Genomic DNA, 27,830 nt, shown 5'->3' with positions numbered 1-27,830 from the left:
AGCACCATGAAATCCGAGCCCTGTTTGTATAAGTCGTCCCAATTGTAACATAATAAATTGAGCTTAATTGAGTCTCAACAAAAGGATACTAGGAAAAGTGGAAAAGTAGGTCAAGGGCCAAAACGAGTGATAAAATTATGAATATTTTATATTTGTTATACATAAATCAATATGGTAGTACACGCGATAGTATATAAACATAAAAAAAAAATCCCTATATAATAATCTAATATCGTTTGAGCTAAACAATGCACAGCACTTGGACGTACGATTCATAATCGAAAAACGTCAAAAAAAAAACCATAGTAATCGGTTAAAAATAATCGGTTACACAAAATATACTTAAAAAATAAAATATCATAACAAAAACAAATACATAATAATATTATTATATTTTATACGTCGACTAAATATTATAAATTAATGTACAAGTTGTTTTTTTTTTGTCTGTGTAAAACGACCGTTATGACTAAATATAACGTTTTACCAAAAAAAAAACTCAACGAATTGGTTTTATTTAATTAGCATTTTTTTTTTTTTCAACAAGATCGGAAAATATATAATAACACATTAAACTAACACGGTAATAATAATAAACGATACGGGGACAGGTTACATATTATATTAATATATTATCTAAAGTTTACAGTCAAAGAAGATGTACATAATAATAATGTTGTACTCTGTCTCGCGAGAGAACGGCACTGCGCAGTAATCCAAAACGCGTGGACTGCGCAGACAGCGGCGAGACACGCGCGTTCAACAGACGAACGCCGACTTGAGCCATTCGGCCAGGTTGAGCTTGATGTTACCGTTGAGCAGCGGGTCCTTGGACTCGAACAAGTTGAACGCTATGCTCAGGTGCAGTATGGCCGACACGAAGTCGCCGAACCTGAGCGTGCCGTCCTTGCGCATGTACCGCAGCACCAGCACGGACAGCACCTCCGAGTTGATCTGGAAGCCCACCTCGAGCAGCGCGTCCTTGAGCCGCTCCGCCTTGAGGATGCCCGTCTTGTCCTTGGAATGGTTTTTGAACACCGTCTGCCAGTACTTGAGGCTGCACATGAGGTCTTTGAAGTCGTTGAACTTCAGCCGCCCGCTGCCGGTGCTCTGGTACGCACAAACAAAACCAATTGAGTCCATTAAAAATGACGAGAACCTTTTCAATTTCAGTACTTAAGGTGTATTTAGTAGTATAAGTTTAGGTTAGGTTAGGTTAGGTTGGGTTGGGTTTGGTTAGGTTAGGTTAGGTTAGGTTAGGTTTGGTTTGGTTAGGTTTCTGAAAGTGACTTCTCATTTTAGTCTGTACTTCTATAAAATTTGTCGCTTTCATAAAGAAACAATGTCAACCCCTCCTATGAGGAAATACGTAATACTGTATATTATACAGGTACAAAATTCGAAAATATGTACATTTTTTAGAGTGTTAATGTTCAAAACAAAATTTGTTAACAGCGGCTCAAAAAAAAAACACCATTCGAAGATGATATTACTCACGTCTAAGGTAATGACTACTTGGCGGCACACTTCCATACTTGCACAGCTCTTGATGTAATCTGTAACGCAATGTTGTTTGTTGAATAATTTATCATTGGATTATTATTTATTTATGACGAAAATGATTTGTCATTCGTTAATTTAGCGCAAGCCAAGTCGATTATTATTACCGTTCGGCAGACATGCGTCCAACAGCTCTTGTAGTTCAAAAGCGTTGACCGTCCTGTGCTCGTCGGCCAACTGTAGGAACACTGATTCGTATTGGACAAACGTCTTGCCGTCCAAGTTGACCGGGGCCTAAATAATTTATCGGGTTATTAGTTGGTAAGTAAAACAACAGAATACACACGGAAAACGCAGTCCACTCACCTTCATTATGGCCGATTTCAACAGCGAAGGCACCGTGTCGAGTAGTCTGAAAGAAACAATGACAAAAATAATGATAATAGTGTTTTTTTTTAGCTGTCAGATGGCGTTTATCTCACTTGAGTTTCAACGGTTTGCTCGAGTAGACCCTCAGGGTGAATCCCGACTCTTGGCCGGGTTCGAAAGTCGTGGGGATGATCAGATAACCTCCTTGGTCCAGAAAGCACCGATGACTCACCTGAAACGAACGGGGGGGTGGGGCGGGTTAAATGTCGATGGTCGCGCAAGCCCAGGGGTTTTGTATAGGCAAAACAAACGGCTCACCTGTCTGCTGTTGGTGTACTGCGAATTGACCAGGGACTTGTTCTTTTTGAAAAACTCTTTGCCCGTCGAGTCCATGCACGATTTGGGCAACGAGTACGACGTGAAACCGATGACTTTGGGTTCCATGATGCTGTGTTGGTTCAGCGATATCACCACCTCTTCCATTTCGCTCAAGATCAAGTGCAGTTGCGGATTCACGTGAAACGTTTCTGCGCAATCAATCAAACCGGACAATTTTATTAGGTATTTTACCTAATAATTGTTTCCTAGCCGTTTAACACCACCACCTGCCTTAACCCACCTGGATTGTTCCTGCACCCTCCGGCAGTGACTCCTTTCTGCCAAGTGCCCTGGTGAAGTCTCATTTGCCAAGTCCGCTTGTGGTGCAACGACGGTTCGTCCCGGCTCGTGTCGCTGTCCAAGTGCACCATTTCCACGTGGGTGAACGTTTTCACAAACTCGGTGTAGTTCATCCTGCGACACACACAGTGAAACCTTTTTTTTTTAGCTCAACTGGCGACCAAAAAAAAAAAAATGGTAATATGTGGCATTACCAAAATTCTCCTTCCAGTAAATGAAGAGCGTTGATTCTGTCCTTTTCCTTGTGCGGAACGTCGTCCCAATCTTCGGCATCTCTAGACCACGGGCCCGTGTACTCTGACCCGGTGCCGCCGGGCTGCCTCAACTTGAACAACTGTAGGGGTTCGTTTTTGTACGTTTCCAACTGAAAAAGAAGGGAAAAAATGGTTTAAAATTGGCTAATTTGTATAAATTAAACAGCTCCAAATTTGTACAAAGCTAGAGAAATACAATACCAAAAAGTACATTAAGGTGTAGTAAAAATAATGAAAATTTTTGAAAACGTTTTCGTAATACCTTACAAACCTAGCGTCTCGGTGTATATAAACCTAAAGTAAAAAAAAAATATTTAAAAAAAATATTTCCCCCGCCTCAAGTCGAAAAACCAAATATTCAGCAAAAGTATTTAGAATTTTCTATCATAACTCAAAAAGTTTCAATGCTAAAAAAATAAAAAATACTATTAATTCGCAGAGAACTATATTCTGCATATTATACGTGTGTAGAATTTTTTTTTTTTTAATCGCCAAAAATAAAATTTTAAATTTAAAAAAAATACAAAAACAATTTTTTTTTAACTTTGATTTAATCTTTAAAGTGAATAATAAAGTTTTTTTTGAAAAAATAGTTTTTCTACGCTATAGACTAGTTTGTTTCACATCAAAATTAGACTTGAAAAAAATATAAATTTATAAAAAAAAATTAAATTTCAATCGAGTTTTTGCACACGTCTTGTTCATAGTGAACATTAATTTACTGAAAATACTGGCTAAAAATATATATTCCTGTAATATGTATGCAAACATCAGTCATCAAAAAGAAAACAAGTAGTTATATTATTATAAACTACTATTTCGTGACTCTGAGAAATCATTATTTACAACTTTTCACATAATCCGGGTTTTTTTTTTTTTTTTTTTTTTACGTTTGTTTTACATATATAAATATTATATATATATATATATATATATTTTTTTTTTTTCAAATCTGATTTTGGTGTGAAATAAACTAGTCTAGAGCGTAGAAAAACTATTTTTTCAAAAAACTTTATTATTCACTTTAAAAATTAAATCAAAATTAAAAAGTAATTTTTTTTGCATGTTTTTAAATTTTATTTTTGGCGATTAACCTAACCTAACCGAGACGCTAATTTTGTAAGGTATTACGAAAACGTTTTCAAAAATTTCCTTTTTTCACTTCACTCTAATGTACACATGGTAACGAAATGTCGATGATTATTATTATTCTTACCCTTTCGACGGCGCACAGTCTATAGTTCAACCCGACTTGAATGCCATTGGATAGTTTTTCTGGTACGCTTTTGCTGGTCTGAAACAATCACACCACAAACGTTACCACTATACAAAAGAATTATGTTTGAACTAGACAAAGTTCGTTTTTTTATGGATTAAACTGTTGTGGAAAAAAGTTAAAGAACGGTTTAGTGCAGGTTTGGCGAGTAGAAAATCCTTTTTACAGTTGACAATAAAAATATTAGCATTTTTTTTATTTTTATTAAATATTCGAGCGGAATAACCCGTGTATTTTAAATATACTTGTAAATATTTGTCTGTTTTGTTTTCTCAACACTATAATTATCGTTAAGACGGTAATCGACCGGTTGGGTTATAGTGTCCGATCGGAACGGACGACATGCTGAATAAGGAACTGTCTATCGAACCGTATTTGGATTCGTCTGAAGGTTAAAAATGTAAATACATATAATCTTATAAAACCGGGTACTACTAGATAGAAGACTATCGTAGGAAAACCCATTAGACAGGTTGTTGCACCTCGACAAGAGTAGGTGGTGTACTTAAACAAATGCCAAATCCATTACAGCGTTTGACTATTAGGTGTTTTTCAAGTGTCTTGCCAATAATAATATTTCTATTGAAGGGAAAAAAACGGTTTCTAGGCGAGCGAAATTTCAGTTATTTTTGTGCAACGTGCAATTAAACAGAGGAAACCGGCCGGATTGTATGTGATTAAACCGACATACCGGTCCGAAAGAGAAACCGTATCGACGTGGTAGGAGACTCGAGTTCAATTTGGCACACAACAGACGGCGGTGTAGTGTAGACAAATTAAACGGTCCGGTAATAAGAAGTATAAAACGACCACCACAAGTCTAACCGCAATAACGACCACCAGTAACCGACATTGGATTAGGTAGGTTTACCGGTGGTTAACCGTTGTGGAAAAACCACAGATCAGTTCTGATTGGTTAGATTTGGTCCCTTCCCGAGCAAATCGACTTGGTCGGTCGATTTGGGTTGGGTTAGGTCTGGTGTAATGACGTGTCTTTGCAAATTGTAAATTGTAAAATATATCAGCTGTACAGCAATTTTATACCGCCGCCGGGTTTAGAGGAATTCAACAACGAAGGTAAGTACATACCTGAGGCGTCGTCGGCTGAACGGTACACGTGACGATGGAAGTCATGTCCAACATTTTGCCAATCATTCGGCCGCACGTGGTCTGGTCTTGTCTGATGTTAATGCTTTCGGTGATTCCGCCCGTCAGATCGGCCAGACCGTCCAACAGAGTGCCGTACTTGAGAGCCTCGTAAGACCCGTGTAACCTGAAAAAAAAAGTCCATAATATAGTCCAAAACTAGCCGACAATCAATGTCGGGGTTCAGATCATTTTGTTTTGTCAAAATAATGTAAACTGGCGCAGTCGGATTGGATTAGGACGCTACCATGTGTGTGTTGTTTAATTTAACAGACAAAACCACTTGATGATGTTTACTCGAAAACTCATTAAACGGGTAAATAAAATAAAAATACCAACCAAAAGTAGGTCCTAACAATTAAAATACACTTACGTCCGGAGTGTACCAAAACAGCGGTAATGCGACTACCATAACGAATGATGGACTTGCACGGATTATTCGGCGGTAAAGTGAAATCAACCCAATTGCCCCGACCGTGTAGTTTTTACATATTTTAATTATTGCAATAGCGAGTTGAAAACATGATTAAAAAACGTCCACTATTTCCCTCTTTGCTCTTTCCGGTAAAACATATTTTCACAAAAGCGGTTCCGGTTAAATAATAATAATAATATTATCCTCTCGTTTTTTTAATTATGTTCTTCTTTTTAAAACGACAACACCGTTCAGTAATAACAACAAGTTTATGGTATTTTTTTTTATAGTTTAATTTCCACTTTCACCGTCAAATAAAATATAGATTTATTTTTTGTTATTCCAAAAAAAAACCAGTCTCGTTATTATCGTTTTTACAACAAAACCGATGCGATGGTGTGAAATGTATATTTTTTGTGCACTTGCAATCGCCGCTGTGATCAAAACGTTTGAGGTCAAGGTTTAAACCACTGTGCTAATGTTCATACACACTCTAGGCCACTCTCTTTGTCCCCTTTCTTTGTCCGTCTAATTTTTCACCGTATTTATTTTTTCTTTCCATCGCAATTAATAGTTTTGCATATTGTTTTCGGTGTGGCTTTCTTTAACGTTGCGATCGAAGGTCGAATGATTTATGACAGGAGCCGAATTTGCCCTCGAGCGGCGGACGGAGACTTAAACGAACCCCGCGAGGGCCCCGCTTTCGTTAAAGTCTCCATCCGAAATTTTGAACAGTCTAGTAAAAATCAACGACGCTGATATTGTTTTCCAATTTGCATTGCCATATCGTTATTGTATATATATTTGTAATATAGTTTAGGCTATTGGCGGCGCATCGGACAGCGACAAAGAGCAAGTACAACAACCGTCGGACACACATTTTTAAACCTATAGGAATATACTTTCACATTTTTCAAACGGGTCAATATTCCAAACGGACAGACAAACACACACACACGGTACTGCTATAAGATGCCATTTATACAATGTTAAATTATTACTATTATTAGTGTAGTACCGCACGATTAGTGGATAAAGCACCGCGGCAACTAGACACATACACATACACGACTCGACCTTATAATAAAAAATATTACTTATACACTACAGTGGAACGACTTGACCGTTGTGGAATTCAAGTTCACTGGCAAACGCGTTTTCATTCGAAGGTTTCCATTCGAAAGTGATGAACATGTGTGTGATTGTGTGTTTCTGAGTACACACACACTAAATACCTAGTGTAAATTCCAAAGTACATATTATACCTATACATATATAAATCGTGGTCGATCCAAGCCCGGGAATTGTTTTTGCTTTAATACTTTACTTTCAGTTTTTTTTAAAATATTTTTTTATTAGTGTTTGGTTAAGTTTGTTAGCCTACAAATGTATTGCAGTAAAGTATTGTAGGTTTTTTATAGATCATCTTTAACTGTATGAAATCAAATGATGGCAATCTAACCGGTCTTGGTTTAATTTTCGTCTGTTGATATGATGTAAAAAAATCCAAAAAAAATCACGCTGTTACCTAATCGTCGGCGATTGTTTCGTTTTAATTAATTTCATTATGACTTTTGTAATAATTTCTAAATCAATGTCCATATTCGGCCTGGCCAAAGCCGTCGCGCTCACCTGATCGTCGCGCACGGTTAAACCGTCGAAACCGCGTTTTGGTTAAGCCCCGAAGATCGGACAAAACCTTTTTTTTTTTCCTTATAGAGTTTAACGACCTCCGCGTGTATTAAAATAATTTTGGCCCATTTCCCGGCCAAGCCGGTAGTGTTTCTGGGCGTATCCAATGCACGTTACTCGACGCCACACGTCCAAAATACAAAATTCCTACGCCGAGTTAGCATAGGTTGCCTAAGATTAATATATTATTCCAGAGCAGACCGCCCATCGATGAATCTATCATTTCATCACGACCGACGATGACCATCGGCAAAACGTTAATCGTTCTGCCCTGGTTTTCAATTCGAGTACGCGTTATCGTTGCTAAGATCAATAATATTACACGCTATTCTGCTAAGGCATGTAAATCATCGGGTCCGAGCAGTAAAATCCATTCAAATTCAAACGAGGTTTAATCAAACGTCCAAATCCCCGGTAGTAAGTTCTGATCTTCCAATAAAACTTACACACAGCAACCCTACGACACACTTCCTTTCTCCCTTTAGTCATCTCGTTTTTCGTTATCATAATGTAATTATCAATGCATCCTTCGTTATCAGGCCTCCATCTGTTATCAGCAGGCAACGGTAGTCAAAGACGTGATAAATTAATTTCCATGGTGAATATAAGTATTTAGATTTCAAACAAACCTGATTCCCTCCTAGCCAAATTCATTGGTCACATCTTTATGCAACTACCATCGTCTATTGATCATTCCTCATCAGCTGCCCGTCTCTTTTTAATATAATATAATATACTTTTTAAACAGCTTTTTTAACAACAATATAAAAAAAAAGTAGGCTTTATATGGAAGTCAATATGGATTGCTTTCTGATCTCAAATATACTCACAGCTAAAACAACCTTTTCATTCATTTCACTTTGTTGTGGAACAGCGAACACCAACTGATCTGAGTAAAAGCTAATTTAATTGTACCGATTTTGTACTCGTGTTCGATTTTTTATTATTTTTAGTATTTCTTAAAGATGGCGCAGAGTGAATCCAACGACCGTTAAGACAGCTAGACCGTTTCACACAGATTCAATGCTCTACTTACTCATTGGGCTCATCTGCCTCGTAGTGTGGCAAACGGTCGGTATACCACAAGAGAATGCCTGGGTCGAAGGCTTGTCAATGATAACGCTCATTGTGTTCCTATCCAAACAAACGTTGCCGGCGAAAGGGAACATTGTGTGTCATATAAAATCCAAGGACGGACGTTCTCGCACGTGAGAATCTCTTGGCCGTGATCGGAAAGACAAACATAATGAATTATTACCGAATAGCTGTTGATTGAACGGACCAAACCGCCGTAGTCCATGACCGTACGGCAACAACACTAATGTTACCATAACTTGACAGTGTAGTTCACCGACCACGTCTTGTACAGTGACTTGAAATTGAAATAAACTTAAAAATTAAAGAAAAAAAATCATCTGCAATTCTCCTCGTCATGACAGAACTAATGTGATCGCCACAGGCCACTGCCATTAGGAATATTTCTGATAGTAGAATTAAATCAGACGTCTTTCATTTAAGGGAGAATATGTTGATTTTGTGGTGAAAAACTTGTGACTTTGATCTGTTGGATTTATCTATTCTATTTATTCTCTTTTAAATTTACTCTGCTCACGAGCACACGGATGACTAAAAATGCGATCGCTTAAATCCACAAAATGACTTGTACAACATAAAACCTATCCTAATCGACATAATATTATTATGTTCAATGTCAATGACATATGTTTACCAACGGTCTTTGTGTTAACGACGATAGCAGCAGTCGACGGGTTAAGGTTCTAATAATAATAATAATAAAAAATAGAAATCTTCTTCTTTCAAAACGTCGAAGGTCATACCTCGAAAAACATCAGTGCACAACTGCGTTCGGTGTTGTAAGCGTAAGCATAGCGCACACGCATACAAAGTGGACAAACTAATACTTTTTTAAATATAATTTTCTGTTCAGTTGATATTTTTTTTTTTACAAGAAGATCTCACGACTGACTTTGTTTTCGGAGATAAGAAAAATGTCAAGCGGAAAATTATTCTGCCGTGCTTATTAGAAATGTCCTTTCTGCATTTTGCTCGGGACGGTCGGATAGGACACTTTTTCTCTCCTAGTTTACCTTAGAAAACTGTAGATAAAACGAATCTTTCATGAGCTCCAGAGAGCCAAACCGTTTGCCAATGACCGTCTAACCAGAGAGACGAGCAAATTGTCAGAGACAAACCCGATGGCGTTAACCGGATGTAATTTGCTCTTTTCTTAATTATTATTTTTTATGTCGTTCGATAAATTGCTCGAGTCGTATAGGTATATACTCACTTGGCGTACGCTTTTTCCAACAGCCCTGGCCAGAACTGGTCGGTATGCGACGACTGTAGAAACGCCAATCGGTTGTTAACTGTGGGCAACCGGTCGTCGACCAGCACTTCCATCCATTCGCCGCACCACCACAACCGAAACCGGAATACGCCACAATAGTCTTTGTCGGTGCACAGCGTCTGATCGGCAGGAACGACCCGGTAGAACAGACCTTTGCAAAGGTACAAGACGCCCAGGCAAGACACCAGCCACTTGTCACCTACAAACAGAGGGAAGGATAAAAATTTGAAAAAAAAATTATCTCGGACATAACAGGTTAAAATACAATTATTGGCTTTTTTCCTATACGTTAAATACAAATAGTCAGCAACTATCAAAGCTGAGTCGTTCACACGTTGCGCCTAGAAATTTACTACAAGTAGTACTTCTTTTTTTATGAAATATGAAAATCTGTTTTTGGGTGAAAACAAAAAAAATATTTTTTTGAGCTCAAACGATAAAAAACACCACCTGTTCTTTGGGAGGGGGGGTGATTTGTCAGTCTAGACTGAATAGGTAGATTTCTAATTTTCAAAATTAGACTACACACCGTCGATGCCCGTGGGTTTCCAATCCCCCCCTGCCTCTCCCCCACGACCGGTGTATAATATTATAATAGGACAATTATCGCGTAGAGTCTTATAGGAACGTCTTCCGGCGCATCGTCACGGCAGACCATATCAGAAACTACACAAACCGCAAGTGTCTGCCCAATTTGTTCCGGACTTGTGAACATGGTCGCGACGACATCGATACACATGGCATCATCTCACACGGGCTGACGTTTGTAAAATTAATAATATTACAAACAGAACAAAGAGCAATTTAATACTTAATTACGCGCACTCTCCTACTTCAGTCGAGTAATTAAACAGAAGGAGAGGCGTCAGACATAGACAATGTATAATTTCACCAAAAATACAAACTTTAAAAAAGAAAAAAAAATGTATAAAACCAACACAACTTGTTTCGCACATCAACCAAGCTAATAATTCCTATAAACGTCTGGTTAAGTCAATTATGAACTTTTAGCAGTAATAAACTTTCAGTAAATTAAATAATAACGTCGGCAATACTTTTATCGATTTAAATAGGTAACAGTTTTTTTTTATTTTAGTTTTTTCTGCAGTTTAATTTTGGTAGTTTGTATAACAAGTTTTTTTAAAAAAACCTAGTTAAAAAAAAACGTATTTATATATCTACTAATCATAGTTATGGGCGATGGGACAGTCATTAATTGGACATTAAAATAAATATTTACTTACACAACCGAATGGAATTTCAGCCACGGTAATAATACTGATAATATTATGATAATAATAATATATTAGGTATGATTTATGACTAATAATAATTTCACGGTTTATTTACTGCATAGTTTTATTTTTTTGGCCAGGAAATTAAATATTAATAACATTTATAAAAATATAAGTGTATCAATAATTTATTGTTTTTTTTTATATCTACATTGGATGAATATCTTAATATTGTACTCATCATTGCGAGCCCTCGGTTTTTAAAATATACGTCTAGCGAGGAAAACCTGAGGAAAAAAATTGCACATTTTATAATATTATTTCACAATGAGATCCGCACGTGCACTTGGCGCGATTCCGTTATGGCGCAACCAGCTTAAGATCGAATAATAATAATAATAATAATAACAATATCATTGCGTTGTTTCACTCGTCTAATAAAAAATAATAATGTTTATATAAAAAAAATATATATTATTGTAGAAATCTCTCAAACGTTTTCTCGCTGTTGATTAACGTTAATGCCCATCACGGCTACGGTTTAATCCGGTAGCCGGGCCTCATGAAAATACACTTCACACACTTTCATTTTGTAATTGAGAGTTTACACACACACCCGACCGTAGTACACTGTTTAATTATTATCGAGATGGCTATTATTACATATTAACACTTCTGCATTAAAGAAAAAAAAAAGTTAACACAACAATATAAACTATCATTTTTTTGATGGTTTGATAATGTCGTTTGAGAAAACGGCGATTTTACTACCGAGATTAGTGTAAAAATGTAATAATTGTTTTCAGAAGATTTGATTACATTTTTATGATCATTTTTTGTAAAACCCGTTAATTACACTAACAATTCTGATAACGCGGTTTTTAAAACAAGGATGTATTTTTTTTTACCAAGGTGTAAGGTCTCCGTTTAGTCGTATTGCCAGGGTGTTTTAAACGTTATCTAAGTTAAGAATAAATTCATAATAATTAGTCTAAAAACTATTGTAAATTTTAAGCCATTTTTTTTTTGTAAACTTGTAAGAAAGTAAGTTTTGTTCTTGGTGTTGCTTACAAATTTGAGTGCTAGAAAAGTACTAAGGCCAGAACCGAATTCAGCACAAAACAAATCCTAAACACATTGTATGTATTTGAAGATAAAATAATTTAAAACCAGCAGCTGCGGACGAAGCATCGGCGGCAATGTCTCACAGCACACTTTACCTATTATACCCTGGTGTACCCATATTTATAAATTGACCAAAATCCTAAGATGCGAAATGTCTATGCACAATTCTGAAATGATCCTCAGCTCTAAAGTATAATATCTATGTTAACATGTTTGGGGTTGGTTCCAAAATTATTATTAAATACAATAATATGGGTGTGTATGGAAAATATTTTCCATGTAATAATATTTTAATGAAATTGATGCTGGATTTTTTTTCAGTTAGTTAATATTTTATGTTTGGTAAAATATTATTATTTTTAAATTTGCATTACACTCATTCGTGAAAATTCCAATTAAGAAATATCATTTTAAATTCGCTTGAAACTAATTTGGAAACAATTTTACTCTGCTTAACATATATTTTTGCAAAATTGAACAATGGTAGTATAATATTAAAATCGTGATCAGAGTGGTCAGACAAAGATTTTTTTATTCATTAGTTTTTCTTCCAATCGTCATGCGTGTAAAACTTGTTTCTAAATTCCAATATATTAGTGGGTTGGTAAATATAAATTCAAAATCTCTTTGTTTAGTGTAATAATGTTAAGAAGTTTTTTTATGATTCTGTTACAAGTCCTTTTTCTCGGTTAAATATAACACACTGCGTTTGGGCACATGCCGTTTACTTCAAACGTTGCTGTATTAGCCCTAACGGTTTTCAATTCGCCTATATGTAAAAAAACTCACACGGCCTCTGTATTTAAATTTTTTTGTTTTTAGTAAGAGCGTGAGTTTTTTAAAATATTTTTATCACTGTTATTAACCGGTAATTTATAATTATTATAATACCGGATAATTTTTCAGATTATCATTTCGTGTTCGTAGCGGCCCTCATTGGAACATGATAATTTTTAAACGACTTAAAGTAACAGTTTGAAAAATATTAAGCCCACAAGAGTTAACGGGTTTTTTTTTTGGTAGATTTCACTCGACTTAAGAGATGTAATCACATGTCTTAAGTCTGACTCGATTTCCCACGCACCGATTAATAATATAATTGCTTTGCCAAATCTACCGAAAGCTGTTATTCCTTTTACTACGTTACACAACTCGCTTATACTGGAATTACATAAATACAATTAAAATTGTTAAATACAATTTAGCTACGCCGTTTAACAATATACATACCAGATAACTACCAGTTGTTCTGTTAAAAATATTTGTACACGGATGCGGAATGGAAAAAAAAATGTGTCCAACTGTGTATGTAACAAAATATCAGCAATACTTTTTCTTGGCCGTTTTTTTTTTTTTTGTCGATTTGATGAGTTCTGCTATTATTATTATTCTTATTATGATTGTTACATACCTAGTTGTCTCGAGAAATTCCATTTTATAGCACAAAGGGTAATATACAATGTATTTCTGGCATTCAATTTACACACTTGTATTACAATAAAATCGTCGAAAAGACTTTTGTTATTGTGATAGATATGTAAAAAAATTGTACACTCCAAGACTCAAAAATGTATTTTTTTCTTTTTAACAACATACAACTTCTTAGTTTTCACATTTAAATCTGCGCCCTTGAAAATCCAATCGACACACTAAAACGTCGTTCCTAACATCCAAAAATCGAATCGACCAGACTATTGTATATCTTTATGGAAATGTCCATAGCAAAAAAAAATTGAATTATCACTTTTTTTGCTTTCATAAGGTTGTGGCCGTCACGAGTTTGTTTTGATCTTATGATAAATATAGTTGTTCACGTACCAAATGGTCGAGCACAAAATATTATTATTGATAAAAAAAAACTATTCTAAACAAGGCGATGATCGTTATGTCATTTGAAATAACAACTGCACTGCTGTAAATATTATACACAGCAAAATATATATATACACCGCATATGGTTGGATTAAAATCAGCTGCTGTGAATTGACCATTAATATAATAATTTATCACTTTTTTTTTACTGGCCTGACCAACGCCTCTTAAGGTAACAAAGTATACATACTGTATTATGTACCTACGTCCTACAGAAAATACTATTAAAGAGTTTCAATAATGTGCGTTCAACTGAATTTGAACTAAATATTATGCGACTCGGAGCAATGCCTAATATGACGACTTATGTCATAGATAGAAAAATAACTTTAAAGTTAAGTTGAGATCAGTTTGTGCAACCTTTCCCCTTTTTAAAATAGAAAAAATCACACACAAAACTTACATATTTTTGTTAAAAAAAGAGCGCTATAGTTTTTTTTTTTTATTGTCTTAATACATCCAACCTTTAGATTGCATAAATAAGAAGTTGTGGTAAACACTTTAAGATTATGCTTTATAAAGATAGATGTTACTCTACTGTCCAACTTTATAATGATGATTTTGATGTTTTCTAATATAAATGGACTTTATTTTAAAACCATAAAGCCTAATCACAATACTAGACTCAAACAATTATCCAATTAAAATTCAATTCAGTTTAAAACTGTCTTTGATCAGAAAAGTGTATTTTTTGTTGAAACTGCACTATGCAGAAAATTAACTATCAATTTAGTAGTCATCATAAAATATTAAGCAAAAAAACGATTAATCAGTAACTACCACTAGATCACAATAATATTACCGTTTAGCACGCTTGAAGTCTTTTGTTTTTTTTTTCTCTTTTTTTTATAATTGTATTATTTTTTAGTAAATTAGATACGTTTATTTATGTTTTTTGTTTTGTTTTCTCTCTTCTTAAAGTTTTTAATTAAATGTTAACGTTTGTTTGCTTATATATTATACTCTAATTTGTATTTTGTTATAATCTATAATCATCATTTAACTAATGTACTATTAATGTTATATCATAGCTATTTAACTCACCTTATTTCCCACAAGCTTTGCTTATTGGGGAGGTGTCAATTTTTGGTCACATTAATATGTTTTTGTAAAATTCATATTTGTATTGTTGTTGCTAATAACGAATAAGAAATTATGATTGTATCATTACCCTTTTTCACAGAAGGGGTGGAAATGTTTTATTTGTTTGGTTTTAGGTGTAGTTTTACGGACTTGAGGTCTGGAAATCAGACTCAAGGTGAGTTTATTTTTTATGTTTTTTTAATATTATCAAAGTTATTATCAATTATTGCGCCGTTTCGACGAGCACGTGACGAATTGGACAAGGCACACTGCGAGGGAAAGTGTACTACATGATATACATAATAAGTGACACCGCCGGCATCAGCTGATGCGGAAGGAAATGCATTTGTACCGTACCGATGATAACAATGTGTGATTAAAAAACGAAACGAAACAAAAAAGATAAATCTCTGATGAATAATGCCTATTTTCACGCACACTGTCGACGAAATTAGGTACGGACACTCTCTCCGCCGATTGGGTTTTCCCGTACCCCCCCCCCCCCCTATAAAAGACAATAACCGCCTACTATGTATATTTTTTTTTTCAAATCCTAGTGAAAGTCAAAATGCAATGATTTTTCATAAAAAACCAACGCAAACGGGATGACAAAAAAAAAATGCCTGAGAACGGCACGAGACAATTTTTTTTCCAATTTAACAGTGTAAAATATGATGTTTTTTTCTCCACTTACAAATTTTACATTTCAAAATAAGCCAAAAAAAAAAATGTAGGTACTCACCCATTTTGCCGGGAGTGATGTCGAACTGAGACGAGGAATCGCTAACAAAAACTGGTTTGTTACAAATTTCCTGAAAAAAAAACAACATAAATTTTGTAATAAATACCGTAATTTTATTAAATGTAATAATTATACATAAAAAAAATAGTAAACTGTCCTTTTAAAAAGAATTAACAGTGATTAGTAAAATTTAATGAGTAGGTAGTAATAATTTATAAAATAACACTGTACTAGATGTTATGTTAACTCATTACGGTTCTATGTTGTAACAATTACACTATTATAAATTATTACTTATACTTCATTGTGTATTTTATTGTGTAAATTAAACCATTCCTTGATAATCAACCCAAGTTGTTTATTGAAATGTACGGAAAATATTAATTATTAACTAAGTTTAGTTTTTTTTTTACCTTTTCTTGTATAGTTCAAATACTTAAAGCATTACCTAGCACTTAATACAAAACAAATTTTAAGAGTTGTAGGTTTTAGTAAGGTTATTGTAAACGAACTAGGGAAAATATGTAAAATGCAATGTTTTGTACACAAAGCACGAACAATGTTTGTCATTTGGTTACTTATGTAGTATATTATCATATTATAGTTAAAAGTATCGAGTAACAACAAATTGACTATAGTTTTTAAATTTTTTATTTAAAAATAGTCATCTTATTATAACACAAAAAAACTGTTGAATCATTATATATTCCATGTTTTCAACGCTTCTGTGACTATTAACACCTTATCTCGACTTCTAAAACCACATGCTTATTCCTAATATTTTTTAAATAGTAACTAGTTATTAGACGATTTCGGAAAATAAATGATAAAGCTCTGAAAAAAAGGTAAAAATTTGAATATTGTCTAATATTGTAAAACAACATAGTACTAGAATAAAGTGTTTACAAAAAGAAAAACTAGAAAATTTTCTCAAAAAAAAACGATAAGTGTCTTCCGTTTTATTGATCACTGTGCGCATAAGATTAATATTGTGTTACTAAAAAGTGCCTACTTTTTCTTGCCTTATTTTATTGAACATAATATTATGCGACTTTTAGTAGTCCTTTTGGTAGTCCCAAGTTAATTTGTTCACTTCCCACAAGTGATTATATAGATATTATAGAATATATAGATTATGTTTTACTACACGACAGCAACGGTAAATGAATAATAATTTTTTTTTATATATTGTGACAAAGCATTTTTTGTACAGCAGCAAAAAACATTTTGCAGTAATATTATTATCGGGTCGTTTTCACAGAAGTCTCAACTCGCAGACACGTCCAACATACCGAAACTATATCTGATGATTGATCAATCTATCAATGATAAACCGTATGGAAATCTTACGAGAACAAATCCGTTCTGAATCAATTGACCGGTAACGAAAAAAACCGAACAAATAAATCCATCCCGTCTGACGGGTTTAACGAATCGGTTAACTTCTGGCATTCTAACGGGTGAACGAGTTAACGCATGCATTTATTATTATATTATATTTTATTGTGTATACCGTGCAAGGCGGCTAGCCGAGATTAATGATCAAAACTCGGATTTCCATATGATAAAACGATGGGAAAAAAAAATCGTCCTACAAATAATAATCAACCGATAAAATAGATACTGGTTTTTTACAAATTTTTGTTTGCACTGTCCATCTTAAGGCAATCTTATTTTCTAATTTTCGAGCACTCTACTTTGTACATAAGTCTCATTGGACAGCTGATGAGTTTAGCTTGAAAGCTACTAAAGTGGGGCAAAGCGGATCTCTGCGGCAAAACGGACCCTCCTTAATTTTTTCACTGGTGTAGCGAAAAGTATACACAGTAAATAACCCTTGTCTAAAAATTGAGATAGTTTTTAGGTGGTACGCTTTACCTCACCCTCTCTGTATGATAAAATAACTTTTAATCACATGTGTGTTGTTTATTCAGCACACAATAGTATCATTTAACAAAAAGAGTCTATTTTTAGAAAATAATTTCATAGTATAAAATGTTTATTAAGATGTTAAAATGGTTTCATCGAATGTGTGCCGGGGAATTGTCGGTTTGAAAAACAACCAAACAACAATAATTTTTTCTGCTTTTATTTTTCTACATCACAACATTTGTAGGCTTTAAACCGGTCAAATGCTATTGAAAATATTATATGATTCGGACGTTTATAGATGGACATAATATTTTCAATGCTTTTTTTTTAAATAAAAAAAAGGTATGGAAAGTAACAATTTTAATGGACGCAATTTTTATTTATTATTTTTTTTCAAAAGTCACAAAAAGTGAAACCATGTGCTGTATTGTCTACTACTACAGATACAATGTATACGATAATTGCTCTTAAGTAACCTACTGACAATAACTGGGCGACTGTAACGCGTAAAAAAACAGCTGTTGGAAAAAAAAAATTGTTTTTCACAGCCTCAAATCATTAAAATAACAACAACAATAATAGTAGCAATGCTGTCGGCCACAGGTTCTCCGGCTCATCGGTTCATATATTTTTCTAATACTCCCAAACGGACACGGTTTGCAATTTTCGCATTGTCCAAAACATTGACAACGGTACACTATTATAATATTCATAATAGCCGGATAGAACTATATTGCTGCGATATTTTCGATATTATTATCGAACGGCTTATGAATGAAAATCGTACCACAAACAAACGTTATCGTTTTGTCAGATGCCAAACGCGTTTTTCTTAGGTCTAGGCAGACGTTACCGTGGTGGTTTAAAAAAAAAAAAGTATTCACAGCCGGTCAATTTCACCGTCTATGCATCAAGCACACACACACACACATAACCTACTTACAAATGGTCAGTGGCTCTTCGAGTGAGCGCACGTTATAATTTATACAGAATACCTACGGTACTCGTTTCCTATCTTCGTGGAGCGTTTCCGAATATTATTGACTTTTTAAAATAATTACTTTTTTTTTAATCGCATTAAAACCAGCAAAACCAACAATGACCACACTGGGAACACAATGTTGTGCGGGTACTAAGTGTAACAAATAAAACCCATTTAGCCTGGAGAACTGGTTTTCATCGAAAGTGAGCTGATTAGCTTCAGACAACATGGTGTTATCTTGAATTTGTCAAGTCATAACTGCATAATATGAAAAGCTACAACATATAACAACACACATACACACAACGTTATGGGTTTTGTGAATGTTATTGAAAAAAATAAAATAGTGTTCTTGAGGAATTTTCGTAGAAAGTGCGCGCAAGAAAGCCAGCCGAGTGATTTAAAAACGGAGTAACGTTATATTCGAAATAGAGCTTGTAAATTTAATACGGAGAGGAGAGATCTGATATAAGTGATAATAATAATAAATATTATAAGCCGTGTAATAGCCGGCCAGTGTTGATGAAATGGAAAGTTTGCTTTTCCGTTTTCAATGTTCCAACGGTCATTTGTTTTTTTTCCTACGACAAACTGGTTGCAGTCGTTAAACGTGCACCTTAAACTCCAGAAAAAGATCCAGAAAAACGTTAGGCCTACTTTGTATTAATAAACCTCACCGGTGTGCATGGTAATTAATTAAACGCACATTCCTAACTCGGATATACAGTTGACAAGTGATTGATTTAATATGATTAATAGACTGCTAATCAGATTGTACGGGATAATAAATGACCGTCTACTCGTTGAACCGAAAATAATATGTTATATTGTTGAGTAAAAACACACATATGTGTGTATTCACTCACAGCCAGTACAATATTTTGCGATGGCAACAACCTGAAATAATAATATGAGTTGTGCATCGATTACTATTTGATGTATACCGACTTGTATGCTAATAATGCTTACACGGTACATCAAAAGTAATTAACATATCAGGACAAAACAATGAAACAAACTCAATGTTCTTCGTCTCGGACGATGCATATATTATTATGCAATATAATAATATTCTATAAACCTATTTTGTATTATCTAACCTGCGCAGAAGTGCGCATGTATAATTATTATTTTATGATATTATAGTTTGATTAACTACGAAACTATCTCATGTAGACAGATCGTTTATACCTAACCTAGTCACTCTACACTCATTTTTGCTTTCCACAAATGAAACGTGTACAATTGTGTTGGCTTAGACTTGAAATTGTTTTTGTTTAATCTTTTTTGTCTAAAGGTCATTGTCTTCTTCAGTTTTACATATTATAGCCCTTGTTTCGTGGCGTAGGCGACGGAACAACCCACTCTGGTTAATACCAACATATTGCAATCGTATGAATATGGTCAACATGTAATCGATCCTACCTTAGGTCGTTTCCATACGAATTGAAACGGCGGTTTTTGATGGTAAAAAACCGACGACTGGGTCGCAGGGAAGTCCGGATCTTCCCACAGTTCGCCGCGTTTTTGACACATCCTCCGGATCCTGTCGTAATCGCCCATTATGTAGCAAATCCTGAAAATAAAAATAATATTATTTTTAAAAAAATACAAGTACAACCGCCGAAAGGTATACAGTATACACCAACTATAAGTCGAGCAAGAACGCTGCTATAAATCTCATAGCAAAGTATTCACAAAATCGGTCATAAGTTATCCGAACTGTCACATTATAAAAAAAAAACTCTTGTCGTTTGGCGAGTAATTTGAGACACACATAAATCATATTTTCTTTTTTTTTTTTATACATCAACATCTAAAATGTGTTAAAAAAAAAACTGTTCAAGGAATAACTTTACATGCAAAAACAACAAATACCTTCACAACTTGGCATCGGAGCTAAAGTAATTGTCAGATCGCACACAAATGCCGGATTGCAAATTTAAGAGTCAAATGACTTTTTATCCTTTATTTAAGCGTTTACCAGTACCGCAGTGACAATAGAAATTTGCTCATATTTGTTGTCTATGATTGATGCGTTAAACGGCAAAAGAATTTATGCTAAATCTCGCGAGAAATATTGTTGAATTGAGTGATTCATTAAAATCGAATAGACCAAAGGTGTATGGACAAAATTGTCCAAACCTGACCTTACTGGTTCTTAATAACAGGCATGTTTGCGATAAAAACAATTCTAGTACGTTTGACACGCATACAAAATTAGGTTCTAATGCTTTGTAGGTTCTTAGTTCAATCAATCATGAGGTTCTTGGCTCTAATATCATTTTTCATAGTACAACAATATGCAATAATTCGCATACTGTTGCGGTCACAGGTCGAATGATGAAGATATTGCATTTATTTTTTTGTGTGCATTTTTTTAATCATTAGTGTATAGTCCCTCTTGTTGTCACGACTAGCCAGTTTAAATCAGGTTAGGCGTTTGTTAAAGGATTTCCTGGTCCGGGGCTCGGAGGGTATTGCAAGTGGAATGCGGTCCAAGATGTGTGTGTTGTCTGAATATTGCCCATTGCTTTTTAGCCCCCAGCGGACATCCGGCCGAGTAAAAGTCGATTTTTGCAGGGAAAGGTGGTCCATAATTGATCGTTGAGGCTTCATTAGTGTATTTTTTATATTTGCTCCTAACACGGCCGATGACGCACACCCTGGTCTGTTGTTACTTCGTTTTAAAGCTGGTTTTTTTTTTAAATTCGCAGCACACTATTATTCACATGCTACGGCGGTCTTCCAGCTTGACATCATCGACCGGAGCCTAAGGTCAACGTATCCGTCCTCTCCTCCCACGACAACCCGAAAGACCACATACACACAGACGTGGCCATCGTTTTTACCGTGCACGTTTGCCGACCGTGTTGTTTAATTCTCCATTCGACAATCTCCAATTGGCGCCAAAAATTAAGCGCCATTTAATTTTGGCATCAAGTTAAAACATAGCCGTTGTTTCGTTTTTGGCGTAGACAAAATTATTGTAATAATATGTATAATCGATGCGATAGTTTCCAAACATGTTTACTTAAAATCTGAGTAGCATCGTTTGAGTGAATTATAGTTTTCGAAATCATACTAACAGTTCATATGGATAACTGATAACATCCTGGCGAGAGGGTTTGTTTATCATGTCCACTTACACAGCAGATTAAATAAAACCAGATTGTGCACTTCATAGTAAAACAATATATTTCTTAGACTACACTGTATAACAGAAGAAGAATTTTTTCTATTCATTTTTTTGGTCATACTGACTGATATCGCCGTTGGACAGTATAAAAGAAAAGGCAAAATATTATTTCGCCCGTGAGTATTGTGTTTAATGAATAGCCAAGGAACGTTTCTCGATAACAATAATATGACAATTATTTGGGTCGACGTCGTGAGATTTTTTATCTACGGGGAAGAATCGTGCCCGAGCAAAATTTATGGTATTACAACAAGAAAAACCTAACCTGACCTAAGTAGTACACGCCGATTCTCACAAACATTCAGATGTGATTCCGATACACCTGAACGGCATCTAAAACGACACTTATACCTAGTTAGTAGTTACCCATATTTAAACAAATTAAAATAACAAAAAACTTAACTGAGCAAAATCAAGAAAAAAAAATGTCATGTTAAAAATAAAAAAACCAACAAATGCGTTACACAACTTTTTAACATTCTGTACATAATATGTATTTTGTATTGCCACTCATGAAAACAATACCGTGAAGGAATATCAATATTATTTTGTCGATTGTTTGAAATTTTACATTAACGTGTTAAGTAATATTTATTTGAAAGGTTTTTTTTTAATAGGTTGGATATAAAGTCGTTTGACCTGTACTAAATTGGATATTTAATTTTTGTAAAATCAATTTGTATTAGCTTAGCTTAGGCTTTTCAAGAAATAAAACTATTGGAAATTGGAATTAAGGTAAATGATAGGCAATATTGATTTAAAGCTAAAAACTATTAAGTTTTTTAGTTATAAATAAAGTTACTTTTCTTCGAGTTATGACAAAAGTTTGACAAAAATTAACTTTTGTAGAAGTCATTGTCTGGCATATCTATTGGGTGGATTTCAATTTTTTCTTTCCCATGAAGCTTACAATTTTCTGTGTGAGGGCTTAAAGGCCGACTTTTTTTAACTAATTAAAAAATGAGTTAGGTTTCTTAGAAAAACTATAAAATAGGAAAAATATAATCGTTTATAATAAAAATTTTAAAAACAAAAATTAAAAATCGGCCTTGTAACTGCCATAGAAAAGATAGTAAGCTTAATAACAAACAATTTTTTCAGTAGATACTTCAAAAAGTGACTTTGCGTTTTAGTCTTTATTTGTTCAAAAGTGGCTCTTTTCGTTTATCTTAAAGATTTGAAAACTAAAAAAAAAAACAATTTTCAACCATTTTCTTAGTAACTGAGGTTTAGTAAATAATAAAAAGTTAAAGTTTTAAATTTCATAAACAACTGTTTTCCTCTCATAAGAATTTTGAAAACAATAATAATCTCTTCCTCTTAAACAACATAATCTTTCATTCTTGTATTTTTTTTTCTAGTGCCTTTTTTTTGGTATAAATATCGTTTGCTTAACATTTTTTTTATTCCAATTGGAACATTTCACCGCGACGGTTGTCGTCGAATAACACTAATAAATTTTCTTTGACGGTTTTTTAAAAAATAATATATTCAAAATTATAACGATCCAACAACGGTATTACAGGTTTTTTTTTTCTTTTTCTCGCAGTCGAGAAGTAATACCTATACTTAATAGTATCGGTAGTAATTTTGTCGTGTTTTTTTACAGTTTTTCTCGCCTAACGACCGCATTGTCCGCAATACCGTACGACAACGGTGGTGAGGTCTTCTATATTTTAATACGGGCACGCAAAACACCACAATTTAGACACAATATACACATAATAATAATATTGTGTTATTATCATAATAAAATCCAATTGAATAATAATAATAATAATACAAATTTCGCGCGGTGAATAATGGTCGTAACGATACGATAAAAATCCACACGGGTTCAACGGCCCAAGTATAATCACAAAACGGGACGGCGCAACAGGTGATGCTCGCCATAGGCAACATGTAGGTGTACACAACAAGACGTATCTTCTATACATATATGATGTCACCGCGGTCCGGCACGGTCTTAAGTACACTGCACAAGCCAATACTGGCATCACGGTTTTTTTTTTTTTAATTTTTTTCCGTGAAAAAATATAGTAATACATCCTCTTCGTTGCACACATAACATTATACATTATTATTATTACTGTCGTGTACAAGCCCCCCGATGCTGTCGGCAGTCCGTCTTGTATATATACCTCTATACGTGCCACGAATATACATACGGCTTATGGAATTCCCCCCAAGTCAAAGAGACGTTTAACGTCACTCCCGGCGATAGTCGCACGGATTACATTATTATTATTTTTGTCATAATATGACGAATTCTCGGTCGTGCCCGGACGATAAACGTTTCAAAAGATCACGAAGCAAACAGCTATTCGGATAAATTCACAAAATATAGCATAATATTACTTTTTTAGGATCCTATACCGTTTACCATTCTCTTTTTACCAAAAACTTTAAGAACTTGAATGCAAAGATGTTACCGCCTGAGTCCAAATTTGAAGTTCATACACAGCTCCTGTGTTAAAATTAAGTCCCCATTACCAAACTTTTACCGGATGTTCTAAATACACATAAGTAATAGTGCTGTACAAATTTCAGAATTTTTAATTTAAGCCTTAAAAAGATATAGAAAATGCCAAACTTTAGAGTTGCTTATAAATCATAAAAACAAAAAAAAATATGAATCAAAAGAGTATAGCTTTATGTGTCAGAATACAAATGAAAATGTTGAAACTTTACCTTGAGTTGGTATAAAATGTACTGAAATTTATAAAAATTTTCAATTTTTACCTATTTAAAAAATTTGAAAAATTTGTTTTAAGGATATTATGAAAAAGAACACTAATTGTATTACAATTATTGTTCAGTAAAAATTCCATTTCGATATCACACTTAAGGTGTTTTTACAACAAATTAACCGAATGTAGCATCACTCAAGTCCAAAAAAGTATTTATGAAACTAACTGCATTGAATGTACAAGTTTGAAACATTTAGAAAATCCACACACACATCAGGTGATTTGGCACGGAATGACCCTGATGTGTTTATAATTATTTTTACTATTTTTTTGCCCGGCCAAACGATATTTCCTCAACTGCTAAACCTATTTCTTCGTCCAGCATTCCCGTTATCAGAAATCTTACCTGAAAGCTTCTTTACTGTATCAAATTTTTTTAAATAATCACTTCTTCCTCTTAAAAAATCTAGGATAATTCCACATTTTTCAACTTCAAGGTACCTTTTTAAAAATAATCAAAAATGTTTATGAAATATTCTTTAGATACATTTGGGGACAGTTATCAACGTACGTTGACAATCCCAAAAAATGTATTACCCTTTCTCCTGGAAAATATCAGCAGTTTTGGTAGTTGAGGGCTGAAAATTAGAATACAATTTCCTGTAAAATCTGTACCCGCTCAAAAAACTACAACACATTGCGCCTATATATCTCATTAACATTGTTTCTGTAATGTTTTTAGCTATCATATTCAAGGCTTTAAAAACATTGATTTTTACACTGCTCAAACCCTTGTGTGTGTGTACTTGAACGCTCACAGTTTGAAATCAAAACGTCAAATGATAATAGTAACATATTTTCTACATCCGTTTGGAAACTTAACCAAGGACTCTTGGTGTTGAAACTCATTAGATAGACGGTGTGATAGCATCGATTATATTATTATACTTATACATTGAGACAATATTTATACGAGTATAAGCAGCCAACCTACAGAATAGATTTCATAGAGTCTAAAAGTACTTGACAAAAACACAGAGAAGGTTATTGATTATTATGTGATATCAACAAACATAATTTATTGCGAAACACAGTAAACGTGTTTTGAACATATTTTTAATTAAAAATAAAGTCGGATGTTCTAAAAAAAAACCGAAATTTCAGTTGAAACAAACTAATGGCTCGATTAATAGGCCAATATAACACTGGGAAAATATAACGTTCAGTGTTATAATATTAGCGATACAAAGTAGAAAAATATTTCGGTTAAAATACAATAGAAGAATCGTATTTTTTTTTTGAATTTTTTTTTATACAATAAAATCGATTGATTTCGATGCGAACAGAGTAAACGTAATGACCTGGAAAAGCAGTGGCCTAGTAGTTTAAAAAAAAAAAAACGTTTCCACGGGTCATCTATAGCTGGTATAGGTTGGCTATGTTTTGCGGAAACGAACCGTTTGTGTCGTTTCCTTTAGATTTTCAAAAACACAATTACATAATATTATTATATTATAGTTAAATTGATTACCTTGGAAAAGCCCAAACCACCGACGGACGGCTAAATAAACGTTTGTGCCCAACAAGAACAGCAAACTGTGAATGCAAGTGCAACCAAAAAAATAACAGATAAACGATTTTAAATAGTATTTTTTGTAATTTTTTTTATCGCTGAATTCAATATGTCTACTGATAATTTGAGAATTAAATTGATTATGGAAAAAAACAAAGCTCACCGTCGATTATAAATCATTAGTGATGGTTCCAAGGCACTATATCTATATAATTGCGTTTAGTTTACAAAGAACGATCATATATTGGACGAGTATAGATCAATTAACTCGTCAAGAAAATCTAGTTCAATCGAGTGGTAAACGATTGACAAATTACAAAATACACCAACTAAAACCCATTACAATATTACTATTATTATCATTATTGCTAACACCCAATACGACAATGTTCTCCTATTGGATATTTTTGAAAGCAGCAAAATTTCAAGAAAATTATCATTTTCAGCTTACATATATATCGTTTCAATGATTCTTGGAATCAATTCTATTTTCACTCGCCTATTGTAATAATACTTCAACCTTATATTGTCTTATAAAGACCCTTCGAAGAAATAATTCCAGAAGTAACTGCCAGCATTGTATTGTCGGCTAATTAAAACAATATAATATAAAACCCAACCGCATTCTTCGAATCCGTTCGTTTCTTTGGAATAGACACGTTGACATTTGCATCACAGAACTTGCAGGCAATGACTGCGCATAAAGTACAACACAGCAAGACCATTCTTTGACTCGTTTTTTGCTTAGTTTAATATCATTTTTATACCGTTGCCATGGGTAAACCAGAGGGAGTGGGCAAGGGATCTTGGGGGTTATTTGCACCCCGAAATTATTTGTATTTCATATCATAAGTGCTATACAAAGAAGACATTTATGTAGTACGGAAATATCGATAAAAAAACTGTAATAATGCGTTTAAAATTGTATTTAGAATAATAGAGTGGCTACGATTAGGATTGATATAATAACTTGTTGCCGCTGTTTTTCCAATGTCTGTGACTATCAATTCATTCTTACATAGCAACCTGGAAATTGCACAGAAAAACATTTCCCCTTTTTTTGAGTTTTCCTAAATAAAAATATAAGTTTAAGAACAGATTTTTGGGGAAAATGTATAGGTATGTTATAGCCCCATTCTAGGTCCACCTTCAATCTAATGTTCAGACCTAAAGTCCTAAGGCAATGTTAAAAAAATTGGAAGAAAGAGAAAGTTTCCACCCATTCGAGAGGAAAGGGCTTTTGATATATTTATGGGTTGTCGACGTTTCTGGATAGTATTTTCTTCCAAACAAATTTGGAAAATTCCACTATTTTTGAAAAAGTTATTTCTAGTTGAAAATTATATGCATTTTTGGGTGTTTTTTCGATTTTAAAGGGTTGTGTAAACTTTTTAAATTTTAGCCCTGTCAAAGATAATCTTCTAGGTACGATTTCTGTAGATCTATAGACTTGCCACATAAAGACATCGGTTCAGGAGATGTGGGTCCAGACACGGAAATAACCCAACCTTCTCGCCGAAGCTTAAAAAAATTGACTACAATTTTGAAAGAAACTTCGATCATAACAATTGGGTGCGCTCACCGTTTCAAATTGTGGTCCACCGTCGTATAACCGTGCGGAATGCGACAATCATCCGCCGATATTTGTATTTTATCACTCGAGCACTATTCCGAAAAGCGACGAACAATATTGATATAATATTATTGTTGTATGATAACGACACGCACACGAACCGACGAGCGACCGCACCGCAGGACG

General features: G+C 34.1%; 1 protein-coding gene across 1 annotated transcript; it reads right to left on the bottom strand.

The window, feature by feature from the left end:
- Window positions 1-130: 130 nt before the first annotated feature.
- Window positions 131-27,830, bottom strand: LOC126834770 (calpain-C). The gene is made up of 14 exons (XM_050566934.1): window positions 27,654-27,830; window positions 20,035-20,185; window positions 15,756-15,825; window positions 9,639-9,897; window positions 5,167-5,350; window positions 4,018-4,095; window positions 2,742-2,911; window positions 2,489-2,661; window positions 2,188-2,396; window positions 1,983-2,101; window positions 1,867-1,912; window positions 1,668-1,794; window positions 1,498-1,556; window positions 131-1,110 (listed from the first exon to the last, which is right to left on the bottom strand). Exons 2-14 carry the CDS (start codon window positions 20,170-20,172, stop codon window positions 760-762), a joined length of 1,983 nt encoding a protein of 660 aa, XP_050422891.1. The 5' UTR covers window positions 20,173-20,185; window positions 27,654-27,830; the 3' UTR covers window positions 131-759.

Source organism: Adelges cooleyi, unplaced genomic scaffold (genome assembly GCF_023614345.1).
Source record: "Adelges cooleyi isolate 19-005CV unplaced genomic scaffold, UGA_ACOO_1.1 ACOO_flye_CR_arks_rails_tigmint_CR_PRNA_21, whole genome shotgun sequence".
In the NCBI taxonomy this organism is placed as follows: Eukaryota; Metazoa; Arthropoda; class Insecta; order Hemiptera; family Adelgidae; genus Adelges; species Adelges cooleyi.
The sequence above is the reverse complement of the archived record's forward strand: the minus strand, read 5'-3'. Positions and strand labels throughout refer to the sequence as shown.

Bases quoted from the DNA above. Each gene is read 5' to 3' on its own strand.
- LOC126834770 (XM_050566934.1), bottom strand. From the start codon at position 20,172: ATGGGCGATTACGACAGGATCCGGAGGATGTGTCAAAAACGCGGCGAA. The intron at 9,898-15,755 runs GTGAGTACCTAC...CTCTGTTTGTAG, and splicing joins CATCACTCCCGGCAAAATGG to GTGACAAGTGGCTGGTGTCT. The intron at 2,912-4,017 runs GTAAGAATAATA...CTTCTTTTTCAG, and splicing joins GACTGTGCGCCGTCGAAAGG to TTGGAAACGTACAAAAACGA.